Source organism: Panthera onca, chromosome B4 (genome assembly GCF_046562875.1).
Source record: "Panthera onca isolate mPanOnc1 chromosome B4, mPanOnc1 haplotype 2, whole genome shotgun sequence".
In the NCBI taxonomy this organism is placed as follows: domain Eukaryota; kingdom Metazoa; phylum Chordata; class Mammalia; order Carnivora; family Felidae; genus Panthera; species Panthera onca.
Window position 1 is genome coordinate 63,308,818 of NC_138345.1, and position 20,761 is coordinate 63,329,578.

General features: G+C 41.3%; 1 protein-coding gene and 1 non-coding gene across 4 annotated transcripts in view; one reads left to right on the forward strand and one right to left on the reverse strand.

Moving 5' to 3' along the window:
* SINHCAF (SIN3-HDAC complex associated factor) overlaps positions 1-18,673 on the reverse strand; it is a 34,518-nt gene extending 15,845 nt beyond the window's left edge. Inside the window, exons 1-3 of one of the 3 annotated variants that reach the window (XM_060658008.3) lie at positions 18,488-18,673; positions 1,600-1,747; positions 205-304 (exon numbers count right to left, since the gene is read on the reverse strand). In XM_060658008.3, the coding sequence (XP_060513991.1) occupies positions 205-304; positions 1,600-1,727 (228 nt within the window). In that variant the 5' untranslated portion in view covers positions 1,728-1,747; positions 18,488-18,673. Of the gene's footprint in view, positions 1-204; positions 305-1,599; positions 1,748-16,149; positions 16,348-18,142; positions 18,342-18,487 lie in introns of those variants that run through there. The other 2 variants (XM_060658010.3, XM_060658009.3) reach the window with 2 other exon arrangements.
* On the forward strand, positions 8,585-8,687 carry LOC132660424 (U6 spliceosomal RNA). The gene has a single exon (XR_009601775.1). It is a non-coding gene; the product is annotated as a U6 spliceosomal RNA (small nuclear RNA).
* Positions 18,674-20,761: the final 2,088 nt, after the last annotated feature.

Below are 20,761 nucleotides of genomic sequence, written 5' to 3' on the forward strand. Positions count from 1 at the left end.
ATCTGGGCACTCAGGTGGCTCAGTCAGTTAAGCACCCAAATCTTGATTTCAGTTTAGGTCATGATCTCACGGTTCATGGGATTGAACACTGCGTCTGTTAGTGCAGAGCCTGCTTAGGATTCTCTCTCTCTCCCTCTCTCTCTCTCTCTCAAAACAAATAAATGTAATAGAGGTATAACTGAGAAAGACAAAAGATGAACTAACATGATTCCAGTTTTTTTTTGATCCTGCTGGCAATTTCTTCCATCTTTTCACAAGCAGGACACAGGCATTACAGATGTCTCCTGAACGAGTCTCATGCAACCTAGTAAGAAAACAATCAAACTTTTATTAGACTCATTTATATTTAAGAATTCATGCAAGTGTATTTCTTTTGGGAAAAAAATCCAATTACAGTTTATAGATGCTATTGCTAATTGTCCTGGACGATACAGTTACATAGTTTCTATAGTACATTTTAGAAATATAATTAACTCCTAGATCCAATGAACCAATTCTATGTACTGCAATTTGGTCATTTTAAAATAAAATAATAATAAAATAAAATAATAATAAAATTTAAGAGCTAGAGGAGATCCTGGTCACTATGGTTTAAAACAAGGTTGTCCACTTAATCTTTTTTGAAGTGTGTAGATATTTCCATAAGCAACAAAACACCACTCTTTACATAAAATACTGTGTCATGATATTCTGGTTTTACAACACACAAAACCCAAGAGGCACTGTAATTTTTAAAAAATGATTATATCTGCATAAGGGGAAGAAAATCTGTAACACTAGTCAACCAAGCTCTTTATAAATTATATCTTTGAAGAACTTTCATTATACACTTTTCCTGTATTATAAATACATACAGAAAAATACTGGTAACTTTTATCACGTATACCATTGGAAATGAAGACATTAAGTGACAAATGTAATTTTTTAAAAAGGCAAAGTTGGCAGAAACTCTTTTTGACAACCTTCAAAATAAGCACAAAATCCAGGATTAACAATAAGTAATCAACAAGTATTTTGATAAGAGAAACAAAGTGGTAAAAATAACTTCTAACATGGGAAATGGTTCAACATGAACTATTCTATTTTATCCAAGTATTTGTTGGAAAGTAAATTCCACTTTATTAAGCAGGTTTATTGTCCAAAGATAAATAAAGAACAAAATTATAAAATGAAATGTACCCTGACAGATCTCAGGGCAGAACATTAAGTCTTATTAGCATCCTCAGCAGGATGGGTTAAAATACATTACCATAATTTAGAAAAACAATGCAAAGAACAGAAAACTACCAGAGGACAACTAGTATAAGAGAGAATAAGAGTAATTTCTTAAAAGTCTTTTATATCTTGATGTTAAAAACAAAAGAGTTTGATTATAACTACAAGGGGCTTCACAATTTGTAGTTCCTTATAATCTGGAAAAGGGTAGGCTGTCAGTATTGATTTGTTTTAAAAGCAAGAACCTTAAAATAGCCTAGATGAGAATGTAAGTGATTTTAATTTATTAGCACATTGCTCCAATTGCCTGCCTCGCCTGGAAGGATTTCCGTAAGCTATGATCTTTTTCACTCTAAGAATGGTAAAAACATCAGATGATCTTACCCAAAACAGCTCTGGAAGTCCTTTTCATAGCGTTTACTGTCAGTGAATCGAGAACTGGAGGACTTAGCTCTGCAAATACAGCAGCCCTCTATACTTCGGTACATCTTTGGCTTGTGAAAACCAAACATCTTTTCTTCTGGGCAATAGTCTGTAAAGCCAGGGGAATTGACACAGCTTTATGAGGGCTATAACAAGAAACCATTAAAAGAGAGTTGTCTGCTCCACCCCAACCCCGGCAACTTGATATTACATGACCAAGCCAGACAGAAGGGCTGTGGGGAAGTCCTCCTGGATCTCCCTCCATTCTTGGCACTACCCCGGCAAGTGTATAAAACACAAAAAATACCTGTTTTTTAACAAGATCGGTCTCTATCACACCTCCTTCTACCCTCCTGGCCACACTCATTCTAAAACTGAGGGGAGGGAGGCATTTTTAAAAATCAACTTTTTAAGCAAAAAATGTAACAAAGTCTCCGCACTATAAAATGATGGAATCATGCACAACAAAGGACACATCCTAAAATGTAAAGTAAGGCACCCCCTTTCTATTCTGCACCTTTACACTGAAGTGATTCCCAGCTGGGGAAGTTTTGAGCATTTACCATGACCACTATTTGACATTAAGCACACAAGTAGCTCAATAGTCATCAACCCATAATACCTTGCCCTATGGGAAGTTTAGAGGGGATTTCTTCTGTGATAAAGAGAAGTTCTAAGCTGGCAAGTTGACTGAAAGGAGGATGTAAAATTCACAAAAATCCAAAGTCAGGATTTAAGAATAATAATTTTATAAAATCATCAAAATGGATTAAAAACAAGCTCATATTTCCTGACCATTGGTCTGTTCAGTTGTTACAGAGGTTTTTAGAGCTCTTCTATGAAGTCCTGTGCCTGAGCAGTGAGAGGCTGATATCCAAGAAATGTAGGGTGAGATAAACTATTGATTCTCATGATCAAAAAAACAAAACAAAAACAAAAACAAAAAAACCTCAACATCATGCAAGGAAGGAAGAAACAGTCCTAGAGCTAGACGTATAAAAAAATGTATTTGGCAGTAAATACACGCCTTAGAAGAAATTTAGAATATCCAAACTGGGGGTACTTTGGTGGCTCAGTCGGTTGAGCATCCGACTTCGGCTCAGATCATGATCTCATGGTTCATGAGTTGGAGCGAGTCTCACATGGGCTCCCTATTTTCAGTGCAGACCTCTCTCTGGATCCTCTGTCCCCGGCCCCTCTTTTCCTGCCCCTCCTCCACTCTCTCTCTCAAAAATAAATTAAAAATATTAAAAAAAAAATCCAAACCAAGGGCCATTTTCACCAGAACATCTGGACTAAGAAAGGGAATAAAAAGGCAATGAATATACAAACTAAACCCCAATGGACAAGTGTATGTAAGGATCCAACTAAAAATCATCATAAAAGCATCACATACAGCATCAATAAGTTACTAATACCAATTAGATTGGTGCTTATAGTGTTAGGAGTTATAACCACAGAACACTATCCTTTTAAAGTTCTTTTAGAAATACACTGAAATACAGGAGTAAGACAAAAACTTTAGTACTTTGGATGATCTCTCATCTGATCCCATTTCACCTCAGTTCTGGTTAGTATACCAGAGCAAGTACTTATGAAAGCAATTCAGAGAAATAATGTAATATCCAGGCTGTGTGTATGTGTCTCTGAGATAGAGGAATTCTGAAATATGGGCAAGGACTTTTGATTTGTTTTTAAGAAAATATTTTATTAGCAAACAATCAGCTAAACACTGAAGCTTTCATTTTAAACAAGGGCTATTGTTTATCAAGTATTCTTTAATGTTTTTGTTGGTGAGAGAAGCAGGCAAAGAAGGGAGATGGGTGGGGCAGAAGTCCACTGATGCATTTCAAAAATTAAGTTTAAAGTTTCTTCAATTTAAGAATTGTTAAAACAAGAAAATATTCTCAGTTGATTATTTTTGTTCAGTGGAGTAGTTGGGAACTTGATTTTGAGAGAAAAAAAATAATGAAGATACTCCATAGTAGGAAAAGGTGTGGGAAGGCCTGTGAAATGAAACAGTGTTTGTTTGTTTTTTTCAAATAAACCCAAGTGATAAATGAAAATGGTTGTGTTGCTTTGGAAAAAAAATAATGTCAAGTGACACAGGATAATTAATACAAATTAAAAAAAAAAAAGTGGTAGAAAAGCAGAAGTTATTGCTTCAATTTGTATATTCCCGTTTTGAGGCCAAAATGTTCCATAACTCTTTCCAGTCCTCGCACTAATATGGGGGCTACCCAAACTCCCCTAACATTCTCCATTACCATCAAGAAGGTCAAAAGTCCACACTTCCTCTTACAGCTTCATCAATGACTCTAGAAAACTTCAGCCTCCCTTCTCAGCAAGGACAAAGGAAGTACAGCAAGAAAGGCCAGTTCATTCCATTAATACACAGACCAAATCCTATTACAACAGATAGATTCCTATCTCTCCCCTCACAATCCCCTACCCTTTCCACAAATAAGCATGCCAACAAAACCAAACAGTATTTGAAAAACAAAACAAAAAACCACAGCATTCGGGTAGGAACTACTGCCTGGATTGACCAAGAAACCAGTTTGTGCCAGTCATTATGCTTGGGTTAATCGTAACCCTAAGAAATGTTAGGGTTATAGCTAAATACTGAGGCTTTCCTTTTTATAATCAGCTATTGTGAATCAAGTGTTCATCTTCAATATGATTTTTTTAAGTTTACTTTAATACTTTTTTTTTTTTAGTTTATTTATTTTTGAGGGGCGGGGGGGAAGGGCAGAGAGGGAAAGAGAGCAAGAATCAAAAGCAGGCTTGGCACCATCAGTGCTTAAACTCCCGATCCAGGAGATCACGACCTGAGCCCAAGAGCCCCTTCAGTATGATTTCTTTGTTGGTGGGGATCTCCACAAAACTTACCCAACAGCCCTGCAAGACATCCCATTCTTCAGATTTAATAATATTCGTCTTTACATACCAGGCAAAATAAAATAGCCTGGTATCCTCTGACTGATCCTTTATGCAGCTCTGTGACCTTACGTTCGTCCTAATAAAATTCAGCTTAAATATCTGAAAGTGGTCAAAATCCTAGGGTCCACACTCTTCCAAGCAGTGTTAAATGCAGTAAGGTGCAAGGCACTTGCCCTGATGCAACACACAAGTAGCATATGAACCTTTTAATGGATGATTACTTAATAAACTTATTAAACCTTTTCTGAGCTTATTCCTGCACTTGAGAGGCACCTGGGAATCTGCAGCAAATACACAGGGGTTTCATTTTGGGCTTTGTTTACAGCAACCCAGTTAAGCAGTGGTTGGTGTTTAACCATTTTGAGCTTTGCGGAGCCCAGAGACTAATGAAAGCATTTTCACAGAATCTATAGACCTACATGTGTTAAAAACTAACAAACAAGAAAAACCCCTACCTAATCTCCAGAGGAAAATTAAGGGCACAAAATGACTCTGAAAGCAAGTGATTTTTAGTATTTTTTTAATGTTTATTTTTGAGAGAGAGAGCATGAGCAGGGAGGGGCAGAGAGAGAGAGGAAGACAGAATCCCGAGCAGAATCCGTGCTGTCAGCAGAGCCTGATGTGGGGCTCGAACTCACGTACTGTGAGAACATGACCTGAACCAAAGACAAGAGTCAGACACATAACCAACTCAGGCACCAGGCACCCCCTAACTTACTTTTTATATCAAGAAGGAGGTAGGTAAGCAAGACACAATTTGATTTTAAACTTGGGACTTCGTTATTTCAACAAACCTGGTGGTTCTTTAGAATACTTCTTTCCTAGTTCCACAGATGTACAATATTAAATGATTCCTCCAGAACAATTTATTTGTTCAAATGACACTGTAAACTGTTAAAGTATTTGTGACTTTAAAAAAAAATTTTTTTTAATGTTTATTTTTGAGGCAGAGACAGAGCATGAATGGGGGAGGGCCAGAGAGAGAGGGAGACACAGAATCTGAAACAGGCTCCAGGCTCTGAGCTGTCAGCACAGAGCCCCATGCGGGGCTCGAACTCAGGGACCACAAGATCATGACCTGAGCCAAAGTCAGATGCCTAATGGACTGAGCCACCCAGGCGCCCCATTTGTGACTTTTGTATCTATTCTCATAGGCGTCACATTAATTCAGCAGTTAAAAATTTTTTTTTTAATATTTATTTCTGAGAGAGAGTGAGCAGAGCACAAGTGGGGGAGGGGCAGAGAGGGAGGGTTACAAAGAATCCGAAGCAGGCTCCAGGCTCTGAGCTGTCAGCACAGAGCCCAACGCCAGGCTCAAACCCACGAACCGCGAGATCATGACCTGAGCCGAAGTTAGACTCTTAACCAAATGAGCCACCCAGGCGCCCCTAATTCAGCAGTTTTAATAGAAGGAAGCTATTACCATCTGCTCCCTAATTGATGAATAATTATAGAAGAGAGTGGACACATACAATCTCACTCTTAAGCATGTGGGGAAAACAGAAGAAAATTAAATTTTGAGATAGAGCCAAAAATGAGTAAAGACTTAAAATGATTATTAAAAACTGCCATTTGTCTTCTAAAATTAGATAATGGTGATGGATGCAAAACTCTGTAAGTATACTAAAAACCACTGAATTGCATACTTTAAAAGTGAATTTTACAGTGTGTGAATTATATCTCAGTAAGCTTGTTTTTAAAAATGAAAATAGGGGGGCGCCTGGGTGGCTCAGTCGGTTAAGCGGCCGACTTCAGCTCAGGTCATGATCTCGCGGTCCGTGAGGGCTGTGAGTTCGAGCCCCGCATCGGGCTCTGTGCTGACAGCTCAGAGCCTGGAGCCTGTTTCGGATTCTGTGTCTCCCTCTCTCTGACCCTCCCCTGTTCATGCTCTGTCTCTCTCTGTCTCAAAAATAAATAAAAAAATAAATGTTAACAAAAAAATTAAAAAAAAAAAAAATGAAAATAGGGATGCCTAGGTGGCTCAGTCAGTTAAGCATCTGACTTCAGCTCAGGTCATGATTTCAAGGTTTTTGAGTTTAAGCCCCACACTGGGCTCTGTGCTGACAGCTCAGAGCATGGAGCCTGCTTTGGATTCTGTGTCTCCCTCTCGCTATGCCTCTCCCCCACTCACTCTAGGACTCTCTCTCAAAAATAAATAAACATTTAAAAAAAAGTCTCTAGCGGGTAAGGATGGAGGTTGTGGAGAAATGGGAACCCTCTTGCACTGCCAGTGGGAATGCAAACTGGGGCAGTTGCTCTGGAAAACAGTATGAAGGTTCCTCAAAAAATTAAAAATAGAACTACCCTATGACCCAGCAATAGCACTACTAGGAATTTACCCACGGAATACAGGAGTGCTGATACACAACAGCATATGTACCCCCAAAGTTTGTAGCAGCACTTTCAACAACAGCCAAATTATGGAAAGAGCCTAAATGTCCATCAACTGATGAATGGATGAAAAAGATGTGTTTTATATATACAAAAGAATTTTACTTGGCAATAAGAATGAAATCATGCCATTTGCAGCAATGCGGATGGAACTGGAAGGTATTATGCTGAGTGAATTAAGTCAGTAAGAGAAGGACAGATATCGTAAGTTTTCACTCATGTGTGTCTTGAGAAACTTAACAGAAGTCCGTGGGGGAAGGGAAGGGGAAAAAACTGTAACAAACAGAGAGGGAGGGAGGCAAACCACAAGAGACTCTTAAATACAGAGAAGAAACTGAGGGTGGATAGGGGGGTGGGGGAGAGGGAAAATGGGTGATGAGCATTGAGGACGGCACTTGTTAGGATGAGCACTGGGTGTTGTATGGAAGCCAATTTGACAATGAATTATATTAAAAATAATGATAAAAATAAAAAATCTTTAAAAAAAGACCTAATCTCTCTAAATTAATTAATTAATAAGAAAAGATGAAAAGAAAGAAAAGAAAATAGACTAGGGCACCTGGGTAGCTCGGTTGGGTGTCTGACTCGTGGGTTTCAGCTCAGGTCATGATCTCATGGGTTCATGGTTGAGCCCCAAATCAGGCTCTGTGCTGACAGTTCAGAGCCTGCTTCAGATTCTACCCTGTGTCTCTGTCTCTCTCAAAATAAATGAATAAACTTTAAAAACAGAAATGGAAACAGACTGGGTTACGAATTCTCCTGTCTTTATATATCTTTGCAACCTCAACATCTAGAAAAATGCCAGTCACTTAGTAGGTACTCAATAAACGTGCTGATTCAACTTTTTTAAAAAGTTGTTTTTTAAAAAAGTTGTTCATACAACATTTCATGTTTTACAAGGCACTTTCATTAACATTTCTTTGGCTGCTATCAGCAAACAACCACAAATTTTAAAAAAACAGTCAGGGGCACCTGGGTGGCTCAATCAAGTAAGCATCTGACTCCTGAATTCGACTCAGGTCATGATCTCATGGTTTGTGGGTTCAAGCTCCACATCATGGGGCTGTGCGCTGACAGGGCAGAGCCTGCTTGGGATTCTCTCTCTGCCCCCTCTCCTGCTCGCACGCACACTCTCAATATTAAAAAAAAAAAAAACTGTAACAAACACGAATCAACCAGCTAAATTACTGTTCTGTCCAAATTAATTCAATCTCCCAAAGTTAACAAGATTAAATGGTTAAGTCAGCAAAAACTAGAAGAGAAATAACTGTAATTATATGGGCAAATATTGTAACATAGACAACAAAAAGTGAATTTTTGAAAATGCAATAATTAATTCTAAAATATGATTAATTGGTTGGTTTTTTTCACTTTAAAGCTGTACATTTCATATAAATCTAATGATCAAATTAACGAAAGGATGGGGAATGCAACCTTAGTGTTAAAACAAGGAAAAGTGTGGGGGCAAACTGTTTAAAAAAAAAAAAAGGAGCAAATCTATTCTTTATTTATTTATAAAATAATCTGTAGGCCCTACATGGGGGGCTTGAACTCATGCTCTTGCCAATTGACTGAGCCAGCCAGCAGCCCCATCGAAAGGACCAATTCTAGTGTGATTTGGCAGCACATATACTAAAACTGGAACAATACAGAGAAGATTAGCACGGGCTCTGCGCAAGGATGACACGCAAATTTGTGAAGCATTGCTTATTTTTTGGAAACCAATTTGACAATATATATTAAAAAAAAATGATAAAGGAGGAAAAAAAGGACCAATTCTAATCTAAAGAGATTATGAAGCCAAAGAGCAGGGATGATATATTTTACACTTAATTCAACACACAGAGGTTTACTAAATGCAATGTAATATAAACGGAAACAAAAGGAATCTTCACAGCAATAGCTAATATTGAAGGTATAATATTTAATTCTAAGTTTAAAGATCATCTTTTAACAACACTAAATTCACTTTAAGCCTGACTTTAATCAGGAAACAGTATCAAAAGGGGGACCTGACTGGCTCAGTCAGAAGAGCGTGCAACTCATTGATCATAGGGGCAGGAGTTCGAGCCCCATGTTGGGTGTAGAGATTATGTAAATAAATAAAACTTTTTTTTAACAAGGAAACAGTATGAAGAGTAGTAAAATGCAAATTTTAAAGTTTTTAAGTACCCTTTTAAATATGGAATTGGAGACAGGGAGGTGAAGAACTTAATTCTGCAGAGTACTGTCTTATCTTTTAAATCTTACAAGGGTGATAATTTAACATCAAGGAAAACAGAGATTTATTTTGTTATGATAAATACAACATCCAATAGGCTCACCTTTTTTGGTACACTTTGAAGGACACCAATAGTTCCTCCTAAATATAATAACTTCCCAATTCCACTTTCTAGATTCCTTTCAGGATGTAAAGTTTTTCTTACTTTCAAAAATACCTTTCAAAACTCAAAATGCAAGGGGCGCCTAGGTGGCTCAGTCGGTTGAGCTTCCAGCTTCGGCTCAGGTCATGATCTCACGGTCCGTGGGTTCGAGCCCCGCGTCGGGCTCTGTGCTGACAGCTCAGAGCCTGGAGCCTGCTTCAGATTCTGTGTCTCCCTCTCTCTCTGACCCTCCCCAGTTCATGCTCTGTCTCTCTCTGTCTCAAAAATAAACAAACATTAAAAAAAACAAAACAAAAAACAACTCAAAATGCCAATGCATGGACTGGACGGAGGAAAACTGAGAGAGAAGTAAATATGCCACGGGTGAAAAATCAACTTTATAGTTAATGTCACAATTTCTCCATACCACCTTGGGAACTGAAATTCTGATAAACACAATTAACAGTGCAACCTCGCAAAAAGTATTCCTAAAGTGTTTTTAGTTTTAGTTTTCAGTAGACCAAAATCACTGACACAGACCTTTAAAAAAATACACAAGATACTGGAAGCATCCTAAATGTCAGTGGATTCTTAGAGTTGTTAAATTATGTCTTCATACTACAGAATACCATTTCAGCCCATAAAAAGAATGTAATAGGGGCACCTGGGTGGCTCAGTCAGTTAAGTGTCTGACTTTGGCTCAGGTGCAATTTGTGAGTTTGAGCACCATGTTGGGCTCCATGCTGACAGCTCAGAGCCTGGAGTCTGCTTTGGATTCTGTGTCTCCCTCTCTCTGTGCCCCTCCCCCACTTGTGCTCTGTCTCTGTCTCTGCCTGTCTCTCTCAAAAATAAACATTAAAAAAAGTTAAAAAAAAAAAAAAAAAGAATGCAATAGATATGTAACATGTGCACATGGGAACTATCCAAGATATCTTGTCTGTAATATTAAGCAACTTGAGTAACAACTATACAGTACAATCCCATAATGGGTTTTTTAAATGGGACTTTAAGTACATAAACTGACTTGTTAAAAGATATTTTTAAAAACGAATAACTAGTGGTTGCCTCTGAGGGAAGCAAGAATGAAGGAAGATTACTTTCACTTTACTCCTTTCTAGCACCATGTCCCAAAACCTTAGTTATGATCGCACACCTTGACTTAACCAAAGTGGTAGTAGCTGAAACAGCTCAGAGAGCTTAAACAAACTTCCTCAAAGACATACAGATGGAGAGATACCCAGTGGGAAACATAGTCTACAGCAGAGAGTACAGAATAGACATAGAGTAGAATGGGAAGGAAGCTGCAAAGAGACAAGCAAAAGATTTGTAAAGTGGGAAGGAAGCAGCAGTGAACAAAGACAAAAGGAACCAAGCAACCAAAGACAACTTTGAAGTGAAGGAGATGGCATTTCTTTAGAGCTGAACTTTAAATGACAGGATGATGGGAAAGGAAGAGATATAAACACGAAAAAACACCCATGATCAAAAGTTATGAGCAACCCTTAGTTGCTGTAATTTTTAATGCCACCCGCGACACCATTTTTAGTCAGTGGTATGCTATCTTTAATCACCTGTAAGTACAGGATCCAGTAAACACTAACAGTGTAACTGGAACAACACTTCACATAAAGAGTCAAACAGGACTAAGTGTGTTTTGTGTTCTGCTGCTAGGCCACTTGGTTGCAATGTGCCCTAACAATAAGACCTGTGTCATCAGCGCTTAAGGAAAGTCACGGAGCTATTGAACACGATTATTTCCTCTTACCTGTTTCCAGACACCAGTCCACATCCCAGAATCAGAAGTTCTGAATTTACTTTACTCATTTTTAAGGGACAAATTTTAACTTGCCTAGAGGAAAACTGAGAAAGGATGGTAGACCCCACCTGTTTGCCAATGGCTTCTCCAAAAATGCACCTAGTCTCTGAGAAATTATACGGTAAAGTATTTATTATGGCTGTCTACAAAACCCACACTTAGCAGAAGAATGTAGAACTCATCCTACAGGAAAGAGGTCAAACTCAGAAATAAAGTCTTCAACTGAAATAGCATAGGTTAAAAATAAAAAAATCACAAATCCAGGTCTCTGGAGTTCCAGACAGTGTAAAAAAAATACTAGGTCCTCCCATTTTGATAGTGTGAAAAAACACTGGGTATGCCGATTCTAGATTAAGAGTGATTCCAGTGGATGAAAAAACTGTAAAGGTTGGGGAGATAGTATTAATCTTCTCTTAGATGATTAAGCAAATAATCAGTTAAGAAATGTAACTACTGTTGAGTCTGGTGAAAAAAGCACTATAATGAGTCAAGTTGGGAGTCTAATTCTGCGTTTGTCTTTACAACTGACTAGGAAGTCACTTCTAATTTTATTTGCCCCTCTACAATATTAGGGTGAAATCTCACGTCCACTTTCCAGGGATGCTGTGAATCAAGAATATGAAAATACCAGTGTCTATATACCACTTATTCCCTTGAACTTATAGGACTTACACACAGAAATATAAACTCAAGACACCAGGGTGGCTCAGTCAGTTAGGTGTCCAATTATTGATTTCAGCTCAGGTCATGATTTCACAGTTCGTGGAATCAATCCCCGCATCAGGCTCTTCACTGACAGCACGGGGCCTGCTTGGGATTCTCCCTCCCTGTCTCTCTACCTCTCCCACACTCACACTCTCTCTCTCTCTCTCTCTCTCTCAAAATAAATAAACATTTTTAAAAAATATATAAACACTATCCCAGGATATGTCCAACAAATTAAACTAAGGGTAGAATCCTGATTTCTGAAGGCTTTCTTTTAAGTTCCGGTTTGTGCGAAGAGAAACTTGGGTCTTTTCTAGGAGATTTTAACATCATGAAATTGGACTATATTCGTTCTGTGAAGCTGTTCTCCTTTCTGAACTTGAGAAAAATGTTAAGAAAGGGGGTATAGCCATACATATCTGGTCTGACCCAAACCGCAGAAAATTTCCTTAAGCTGTCTGACCCTTCCATTTCCTCACCTATAAAATAAGGATAAATCCCAACTCTTCTGAGTACGATCTGTAAAGCACCAACACAAGGCCTGGCAAGTCCCAACCTTTAAACACTCTAAATTAATTACATAATCTTCTCTCCCAAACATGTTCCTCCAGTGTTCACCTAACCTTGGTCATCACATATACAGTCACACAAAAAATCTGGAACTCAACTGGGCTCTCCCTTCTCATCTTCTGCATGACCCTCAACATGTCCACTATGAAATCCTTAAAAATTCTGTTTCTTCCTTCACTTCTCTGGTCCATGTCCCTTCTGTCCCTGCTGCCTATTTGTCCTTCATTGTGGTGCTGGAGCCTCATAACCGACTTCCTCAGAACCTTCAAACAGGGGATCCCTTCCTAAAGCTCAAATAATCATCTCTTCCAAAGTATCAACACGGGCTTCAGGATAATATCTAAACTTCTTGGCAAGAAATGCAAAGCTTTTCAGGATCTGGCCCTGCCTACCAGCTGCTCCGAACTTGGAATCCTGATATTCCAGGATTGTCAAACCAACTTTATTAACTAGCCACATCTCTACTCAGGTTGTTTTACCTGAGATGGTTTCTCCCTCATCCCCTTAACTCAGGAATTAAAAATTTTTAACAAAATCTGTCTATATGTGTATTTTAACACCTAACACAAGATTTTCACATACTTGTTTGCTATATTATCTCCTCTACTCAATGGTAAACTGTTGCAAGGCAGGAACTAAGTTTTATATTACAACCAGGTGCTGACTGTACATGGTATACAGACACTGGCAGAATTTGTTAATACCTGAAGACTGGGATAGGCAAAACAGATCTGAATAGTATATTTAACGCACAGAATGGGAAACAGTGTCCACAATAAAGAGGTGTATTTAAAAACTAGTGTTTTTAATTTAATGGAGTCATTTTTCTTTAACATTTAGTCTAGAGACTTTTGTATAAAAAAAATTGTGAGGCTCAAAGCTTTACAGGAAATGTAAACCAAGTGAATTACTTTAATTAGAGAAGATTAATAATAAATAACTCAATGCTTTCATAACAACTGGTAGAAAAATACTTATTGCTTATTTGAAGCAAGTATGTGGGGAGGAAAAGATTAGGGGCAAAATAAATCTCAAAATGAGAGCTGTTAAAACTCACCATACATTAACATGAACCAAATTAAAATAACATTAAAACAAATCAAACTTATAATAGGTGGAAACAATACAAAGCTAGAAACGCATCATTTTAGATTAACTGCAACTTTCGTACTTCTGGTGCAAAAAGAAAACCTCCCTTGAAAACAAACTGCCTTCTCTTGGACTAGATGCATTTCCAGATCATTTCCATAATAGAGAAAATCTTAGTTGCAGACTCAACTAAAACAGAAACTGAAGAGCTAAAAGACAATGAAATATTTTCAATTTATAACCTCCCGGAGTCAAAATTAAGTATGGGAAATCCAGGTCTCTTGTGGACAAGAGAAATCAGGAAAACAGAAAATGGCATCCTCTCCATTTCCACAAGAGTTTTTGATGTAAAATGGTTGAATCAGAATAATGTCTTCCCAGAACCAGTTTCTGAAGGTGGGGAAGAGGGCCAAAGATACTCATTCTTTCCACTCAACATTTACTGAATATTTCCCCCAGCAATGTCACTGGCCCCAGGCCTCAGTTTTGTCTCCTGTAAAATGTCTATTCCCAAAGTTGTGAGAACAGCCAGTATTTACCAAGCATATTACCTGCTTAATTATTTACAACCTTATGAAGTAGGTATTGCTATTTTGCAGATGACCACAAAGTGACTTATTTAACATGAGCACAGTCTTGCAACCTAGGCATTTTAACTCAAGACTTGCAAACTAACTAGTACTTCAACGAAGGTGTTCCCTTCTTTCTCAGCCAATTATATTCCCAGCACCAGTAAGGAAGAAAAAAAGTTGTATTTTTGAAGCAACCTACTATGTGTTGGCATGGTAAATTAACTAACTTGTCCTAATAAAGCTTATGAAGTTGGTTTAGATTTCAAATTAAGCTTAAGCTTTCACCAGTGAAAAACTGATTTTACATGGAAAATCATTATCAAATTGCTTTTTCACATAAATCTGCTAGAGTCTGAGCCCCATGAGCCAGCTTTTTTCTAGGGTCTCATTACAACTCGGGGAAAAAAAAAACGAGCCATCCAGGTTCCAGACCTACAGTTAAGAAAACTATGCAACAGCAGTCTTGAGGCCTGATGCCCACCAAGGTTCTAGAATATACTACCTATTGAACTTTTCATCACTGAACTCCCGCAAAAAGTAATGCAAGAAGGAAAACAGTAGACCTTGTCTATTGGTCTTTCCCACTCTCAACTCATTCACCTTGATAAACCAAATCTCCGTTGCACATATCAAGTGATATTTAAAACAAAAATCAAGCTCTATTGTATTTGAAATTTCCCAGGATATTGAAACTAGCTGTAAACCCAGGTATAAAATACTGATTAAGAAAAACAAATGAACGAATCTTAGTGTGCTTACAAAACATCTTATGCATCTTAAATAATCACAGAGAAATAAATGCCCAAAGGGAAAGCCATAAACTTATTACATACAAAGTTTTTCACTTTCTTGACATGTTCTTTCTATCCACCGCAGATATGTACTGTTACTATAGTATTAAAAGTTGCCTTTAAGTATTTGTACTTTGGTCACCAAAACATGGGAGAAACATGTCTGTTTAATAACAAAACAATGAGAAGCACAATCTGTACAGATTTTTGGTCTGGGTGTGGCATCTAAAGATACTATTTTCTGGTAACGACCACTTTTAGATTCTAACCCTTAAACATGATCCAAATGCAGGAGAAATCAGGAAAGCAGCAGCAGATACAGTGCTGCTTATCGGATGTCTAGACTGCAGGCAAACCCCAAATACCAAAGAAGCATCCATGTGTCAAACCAGCATAATTTTTGAGCTATGCCTGGGGCCACATACCAAAAAAAAAAAAAAAAGATTGGCTTGAAAAGAAAATCTAAGAGGGGTAACCAGAAGGTCAACCCCAGTTTATAGGAACTAGGAAGAAGCTAGCAGGGACATCCAGCCTTTTACCCTGTCACCCCCCCTCCCCCCGCAGCTTCCTTCCCAACCCCCATAGAAAATCTCCAAGGCCCAATTCTCCACGTGCTAGCTTCTTCAAGGTCATCCTAAGATAAAGCAGTGAACAATCACCAAACATTGAGCCGGCATACCTTTAGGGCAAAGGGGCGATTTTCCCCTTCCCCAAATCATTATATAAATATTTTAAATGCCATCAGGCTTTTCTCCAACTCCTACGGAAACAAACTCCCAGACTTTAATTTAATTTAGATTGAGCAACTAAAAAAACGTGTTCGGTTTTGCGACATACATTATTAAAAGGTTTTTCAAGTCTGGCAAACTCCAGTACAAAAACAGGTGCTTTCAGTGTACTTCTAATGACAAGGTCAAACTCATATTTTTAATTACTAAAATTAAAAGGAAGAAAAAAGTTTTTTGCTTTTTAATCTTCCTTAGGACAACCCGAGCTGTGGGGGCAGGGGGAGTATTGCTGGGGTAAAACTGTCTCACACAGGATCCGTGTTGTTCTAATCACTAATTCCTGGTCTTCCCAGTTGTCTGTAGTTACCCAAGATTAGACGGAGAAAATAAAAACAAAGAAATCTACTAGGTCTCGTTACCAGAACAAACTCTGCACCGCCCTGCCACCCCAATAAACCAACCCCACCCGCAACCAAAACAAACCTCGCCCCTCCCGGATCCCCCTCCCACACGTAAACACACAAAGAAAACAACGGCACGCACAATTCAGCCACAGTCCTCACTTCCCTTTGTAGGACAACGGGGAGCCCCGAAACTTCCCCACAGTGGTTTTTTCGTGTGTCGTCGGGGCTAGGTCCCCTGAAAGCGCGAGCCACGGCTCGGCTATGAGGGTTTGGGGGTGCTCGCCGCATGCGCCGGCTTCCACGAAAGCAGCAAAATGCCTCTCCCCAGTCCTCCTGCGGCCCTCGCCGCCCCCCCCCCCCCAACCGCGCTTCCCCCTCGGGCAAGCGGTGACGGCCGAGAGAGGCACCACGGCAGCAAATAGAAACGCTCCCCGGTGGGTTTGTTGGTAAATAGAACAACTTGGGTCGGGAAGAAAGTTCCTGCGGAGAGCCGCTCGCCTGGGCGAGGGCGGCAGGAGGTGACCCGCGTCCCTCGCCGCCTCCTCCCTCACCTGCGCCGGAACAACGGGCCCCCGCGCACGCCCGCCCGCCCGGCGCCTCCCGCAGGCCGCGCCTCCCGCACGCCGCGCTGCCGGGGCTTGTTCCTCCTCATGGCTTTGCCCTGACGTAATTCAAACATGGCAACAGTTCGACTTCAAAGGCGAATCCACAGACCTCCCAGACACAAGCTCCGGACCACGGGTAACGGGCCAAGAAGTCGGGGCCACGCTCTCCCGGCCCCTCGGCTGTCGCGGCCCTCGACGGCCGTGCTGAAGCGCGGGGGCCCCGAGACCGCCGCCTCCCCGCCCGCCCGCCCGGAGCGCGGAGCACGCCGCCTCTCCGCGCACCAGCATGGCACCTCATGCGAGCACCGCCGCCAAAGTTTCCCCGCGAGGGGCTGAGGGACAAAAGCCCCTCTCGAAACTCGCCCGAAGTTAGGGGGGCCCGGCCCACACGGCCCTCCGCCCGGCGGCCGCCCCGAGCGCCGGCGGGGCCCGCACGGGCACATGCAGCTCTTTGTTTTCTGTCCAGCCGGGCGCTGCCTACGTGCAGCATCAGGGATGTCGGATTGTTTCTCAGAGGCGAGACACTTGACGATCACCCCGGGGAGAGGTCCAGACCCCGCTCCCCGAGAGTCCGGAGCCTCTCCCCCCGTCTTCCCCTCAGCAGCAGGCCCATTTAATCAAAGTTTTGCAGTGTCCTTGATGAGAAACGCCGATTGCCCGCCCCGCATCAGCGGAGAGTTGGCGACTTTCACTCTGCTTTTTAAACTGGCAAGACGCCATCATCAGCAAATCACATTGTCCTGCCGGCCGGCCCCGACAGCGCCCGCATCTCGCTGCCGGCCCGGATCTGGACACTCACACAGACCTCCGGCGAAAACCAGGGTCGCAGCCCCAAGCACGTGGTCTGTCATGTTGAGCACAAAAAGCAGTGCCCTCCGGAGTTCTCTCACTCCTTCGGCGCAGACAACGCCGTTGCCTCCATCCCCAAACCAACTTGGCTATGACTGGCCATCTTAAGCCGCACACAGTCGCCTCAGAAACCCCTCACCGAGGCGCCCACATCTACGCTACAGGTGACTAAATCGCGAACAAAACTTGAGGCTCCACAGACACATTGGCCCCCCGCGCTGCCTGGGCGCGGTCCGGGAGGTGGGGGGGTGGGGGGAGGCGTTTGGGAGCCGGGCTGCTTCAGAGCGGCCGCGTGTTGCTCTCATTGTCGCATCCGCATCCCTCCGGAGTTCGGCAAACAACGCCACGCCGCGTGCACTCCGGCCACCCCCGGCGCTGACCCAAAAGGCCGATTTAAACCCTCTCACGCCCGCCAGCTCGCAAGTAGACGGCAACTTAAGTTTCCGAGCCTACGGCGCTCATTGTCCACCCTTCTCAAACAGGCGCAGGGGGGCTGCAACGAAACTAAACCACGAGGTTCAACCACGGCGCCCGACCACTCCCGAGGCGCGCGCCCACGCGGATGCACCGGCCCGGGGCCCCTTCGCGATTGCCAGCAAGTCGTTTTCCTCTTGGGCCTTCCAGCCACCCGCCTCCTTTTCGCCAGAGAACACTACGGCTAAGAAAAGTCATTGTCACCTTCAACGTGGATCCCTCAACTCCGGCGACTCCTCAGTCGTTTGCAGCCTCCACTCACTTCCCCCACCCCAAGACTTTCGGTTTGCTTCCACTACCCTACCCAATTAGAAAAGGCAAACTAAACGTGTATACAAAAGAACCCGGGGTCTGAAGATCACGAGAACATTGCTCCCAGCAATGCCATCTCCAAGACAAAACTTCCTGTGCGTGCGTGTGTATGTGTGCGTGTGTGTGTGGAAGGACTGGGGGGTGGGGGGGAGGTGAAAAGAGAAAAAAAAAACAACACTCTGAAATCAAAGCCTCGTGAGACAGTTTTGCACCAGAGTAATGGTTAGAGTCACTCACCTTCCAAAATCAGCCGTTCCACGCACAATAACGTTCCCGAGGTCTGGAGTGCACGCCAAGCCAGCCCCCCCCCCTTCTAATCGCTCCCTCCTCCTCAACTGCCTTGTCTAGAAAGACTGTCTCCTGCAGTTCTGCAGTTGCTACCGCTGGCCGGGAAGGTGTAGATTCCGCTTTCTCTCTGCGCACGCGCGTCTCCTGGTACAAAATTCTCCTGAATCGAACTTATTTGCATACGGGCGCGCGCGCGTTGAGGGCTGGGAGGGGAGAAGGCCCGGCGGCCGCGCGCGCTCCCGGGGCCTCTATTGTCCTTTTAAGGGGAGAAGCGCCGCGGCGCGGGAAACGAGGCGGCCAGAGGGAAACGGGGGCGGGGACTGCTTACTACGGCTGACGTCACGTAAACAAACGCCCCCTGGCTGGAGGCTGCGGCGAAGGGGGAGTGGCGGGGTGGGAAAGGCGGAAAGGTTAGCAGTCTAGGGAGAACGTTCGGCTGCTTGACTTGCTTTCCACCCTGAAGTTCTTGGGGCGCACCATTTCGCATCGAAAAATAGTTTTGGAAGCTGTTTTTGCAAAATTCTCACACCTATGCCCAGTTTTTGGCTTGAGGCGACAGGGGAGGTGGTCTTGCAAGCACCCAGACGGAATTTATGCCTCCTACATTTCCTAAATTTTGTTTGAAGTTCGGTTTTTGAAGCTTTTTTTTTTTTTTTTTTAATCCTTTGGGACCAGAGGAGGCTCATTTTTCGTGCAGTTTTAATGAGTCGTTTAATAAAGTCCCATTTTGACATTTTATCCATTCACAAACTCCCGCCTGCCCTCCTCAAGCAGTAACCCAACCCATAACGATCCAATTTCCCCCCCCCCCCCAACTTTGGCCTTAAGAGTTGAATGGTTGTTAATTTCCGTGGGAACAGTGTAGCTTTCCTAAAAGACTAGTCAGTGGAAAGCCAGTAATCTAGGAACATGCACACCTCCTCCAGCTGCTTGTAAAGGGTGTTCCATTCAACCAGAAATAATACCGCTAACTGGTGGTCTTGGGAATGGAAAAAGTAGCCAAGGAAGTGCAGATTTTCCCTGGTGGAATATATAATAAACCAACAATCTAAACGCTTCCTGTCCCAGGAGGAAAGAAAAAAAAAAAAAACCTGAAGTAACTCTTCTCATATAAAGTGGAAAATGAAAAAAGAATGATTTTGATACATCTTTATTTGGAGAACACAACTAACACCAATAGGCTGAGACCCTGATTTAATATGATAGAGGGAGGGTGGGGAGAGAGGAAGGATGTTTTTCCCAGAAACTTGATATTGTTCCCAAGCTACAAAAGTGTGGACATCAACCATAAAACTTAATCATCTGCTGACATGTTTCACTGCTTTCACTGTAATGTCAACAATATGGATTTAAATAGATACTTCTGAACCACTAATTTAATTCAACAACCAATTCATAATACATGCAAGACAAACCCACTTCTAAAGTCTGCAACTAATGTTTCTTCTTTTTCTTTGGGTCCTGTAACACAATATTTCTGTATCTGTATATGAAAACCATATATTAAATACCTGCAAAAGAGAAAAAAACAACACCCTCACTAAAATGTGAGCTCCCTCAGGGCAAGAATTTTATACTATATTCATTTTTGTACTCCAATGCCTAAAACAGAGCACAGCAGATAATGGACTCTGAATAATTGCTTGTAAAGTATTAAATACATGGACATTTCCAAATTTATTATAGATTTAGCTCAAATCAAAACAGCTTTACTTTAGTGTAGAATTTTTGTATTTAACCTAAAATGAGTTTGGAAGTTATAGTGCTCACCTCAATTAATATGATGTCTATGATGCCTGTTCCTATCATAATAAATAAAATGGAGTAGGCTTACTAGCTGTTGCTAGGCTTTCATTGGTAACAAGTTGGACCCGCAACGTAAACACCTACCTTCGTTTTGAAGAAAATTTTAGGAAGTTGTCCTGGGTTGTCTCACGTACTTATTTGGTTTATGACAGATCTTCTGAAAATAATTTCAAATTAGCACATGCTTTTTGCAAGTATGAAAATTGCAAGTGTGATAATATTTTTCAAACTTCAATTATTGCTTATAGGATATATCTATATATTTTATACAGATAGATAATATAAAATTGTATCATGAATGCCTTTTCTCTTGAAAGTTTATGTAAAGAATATATACTGTAATTCAGGAATGGAATAGATTTAAATGTGTAAGCAATACAGGAATTACAGTATTTAGGATATAATGTTCAGATAAAA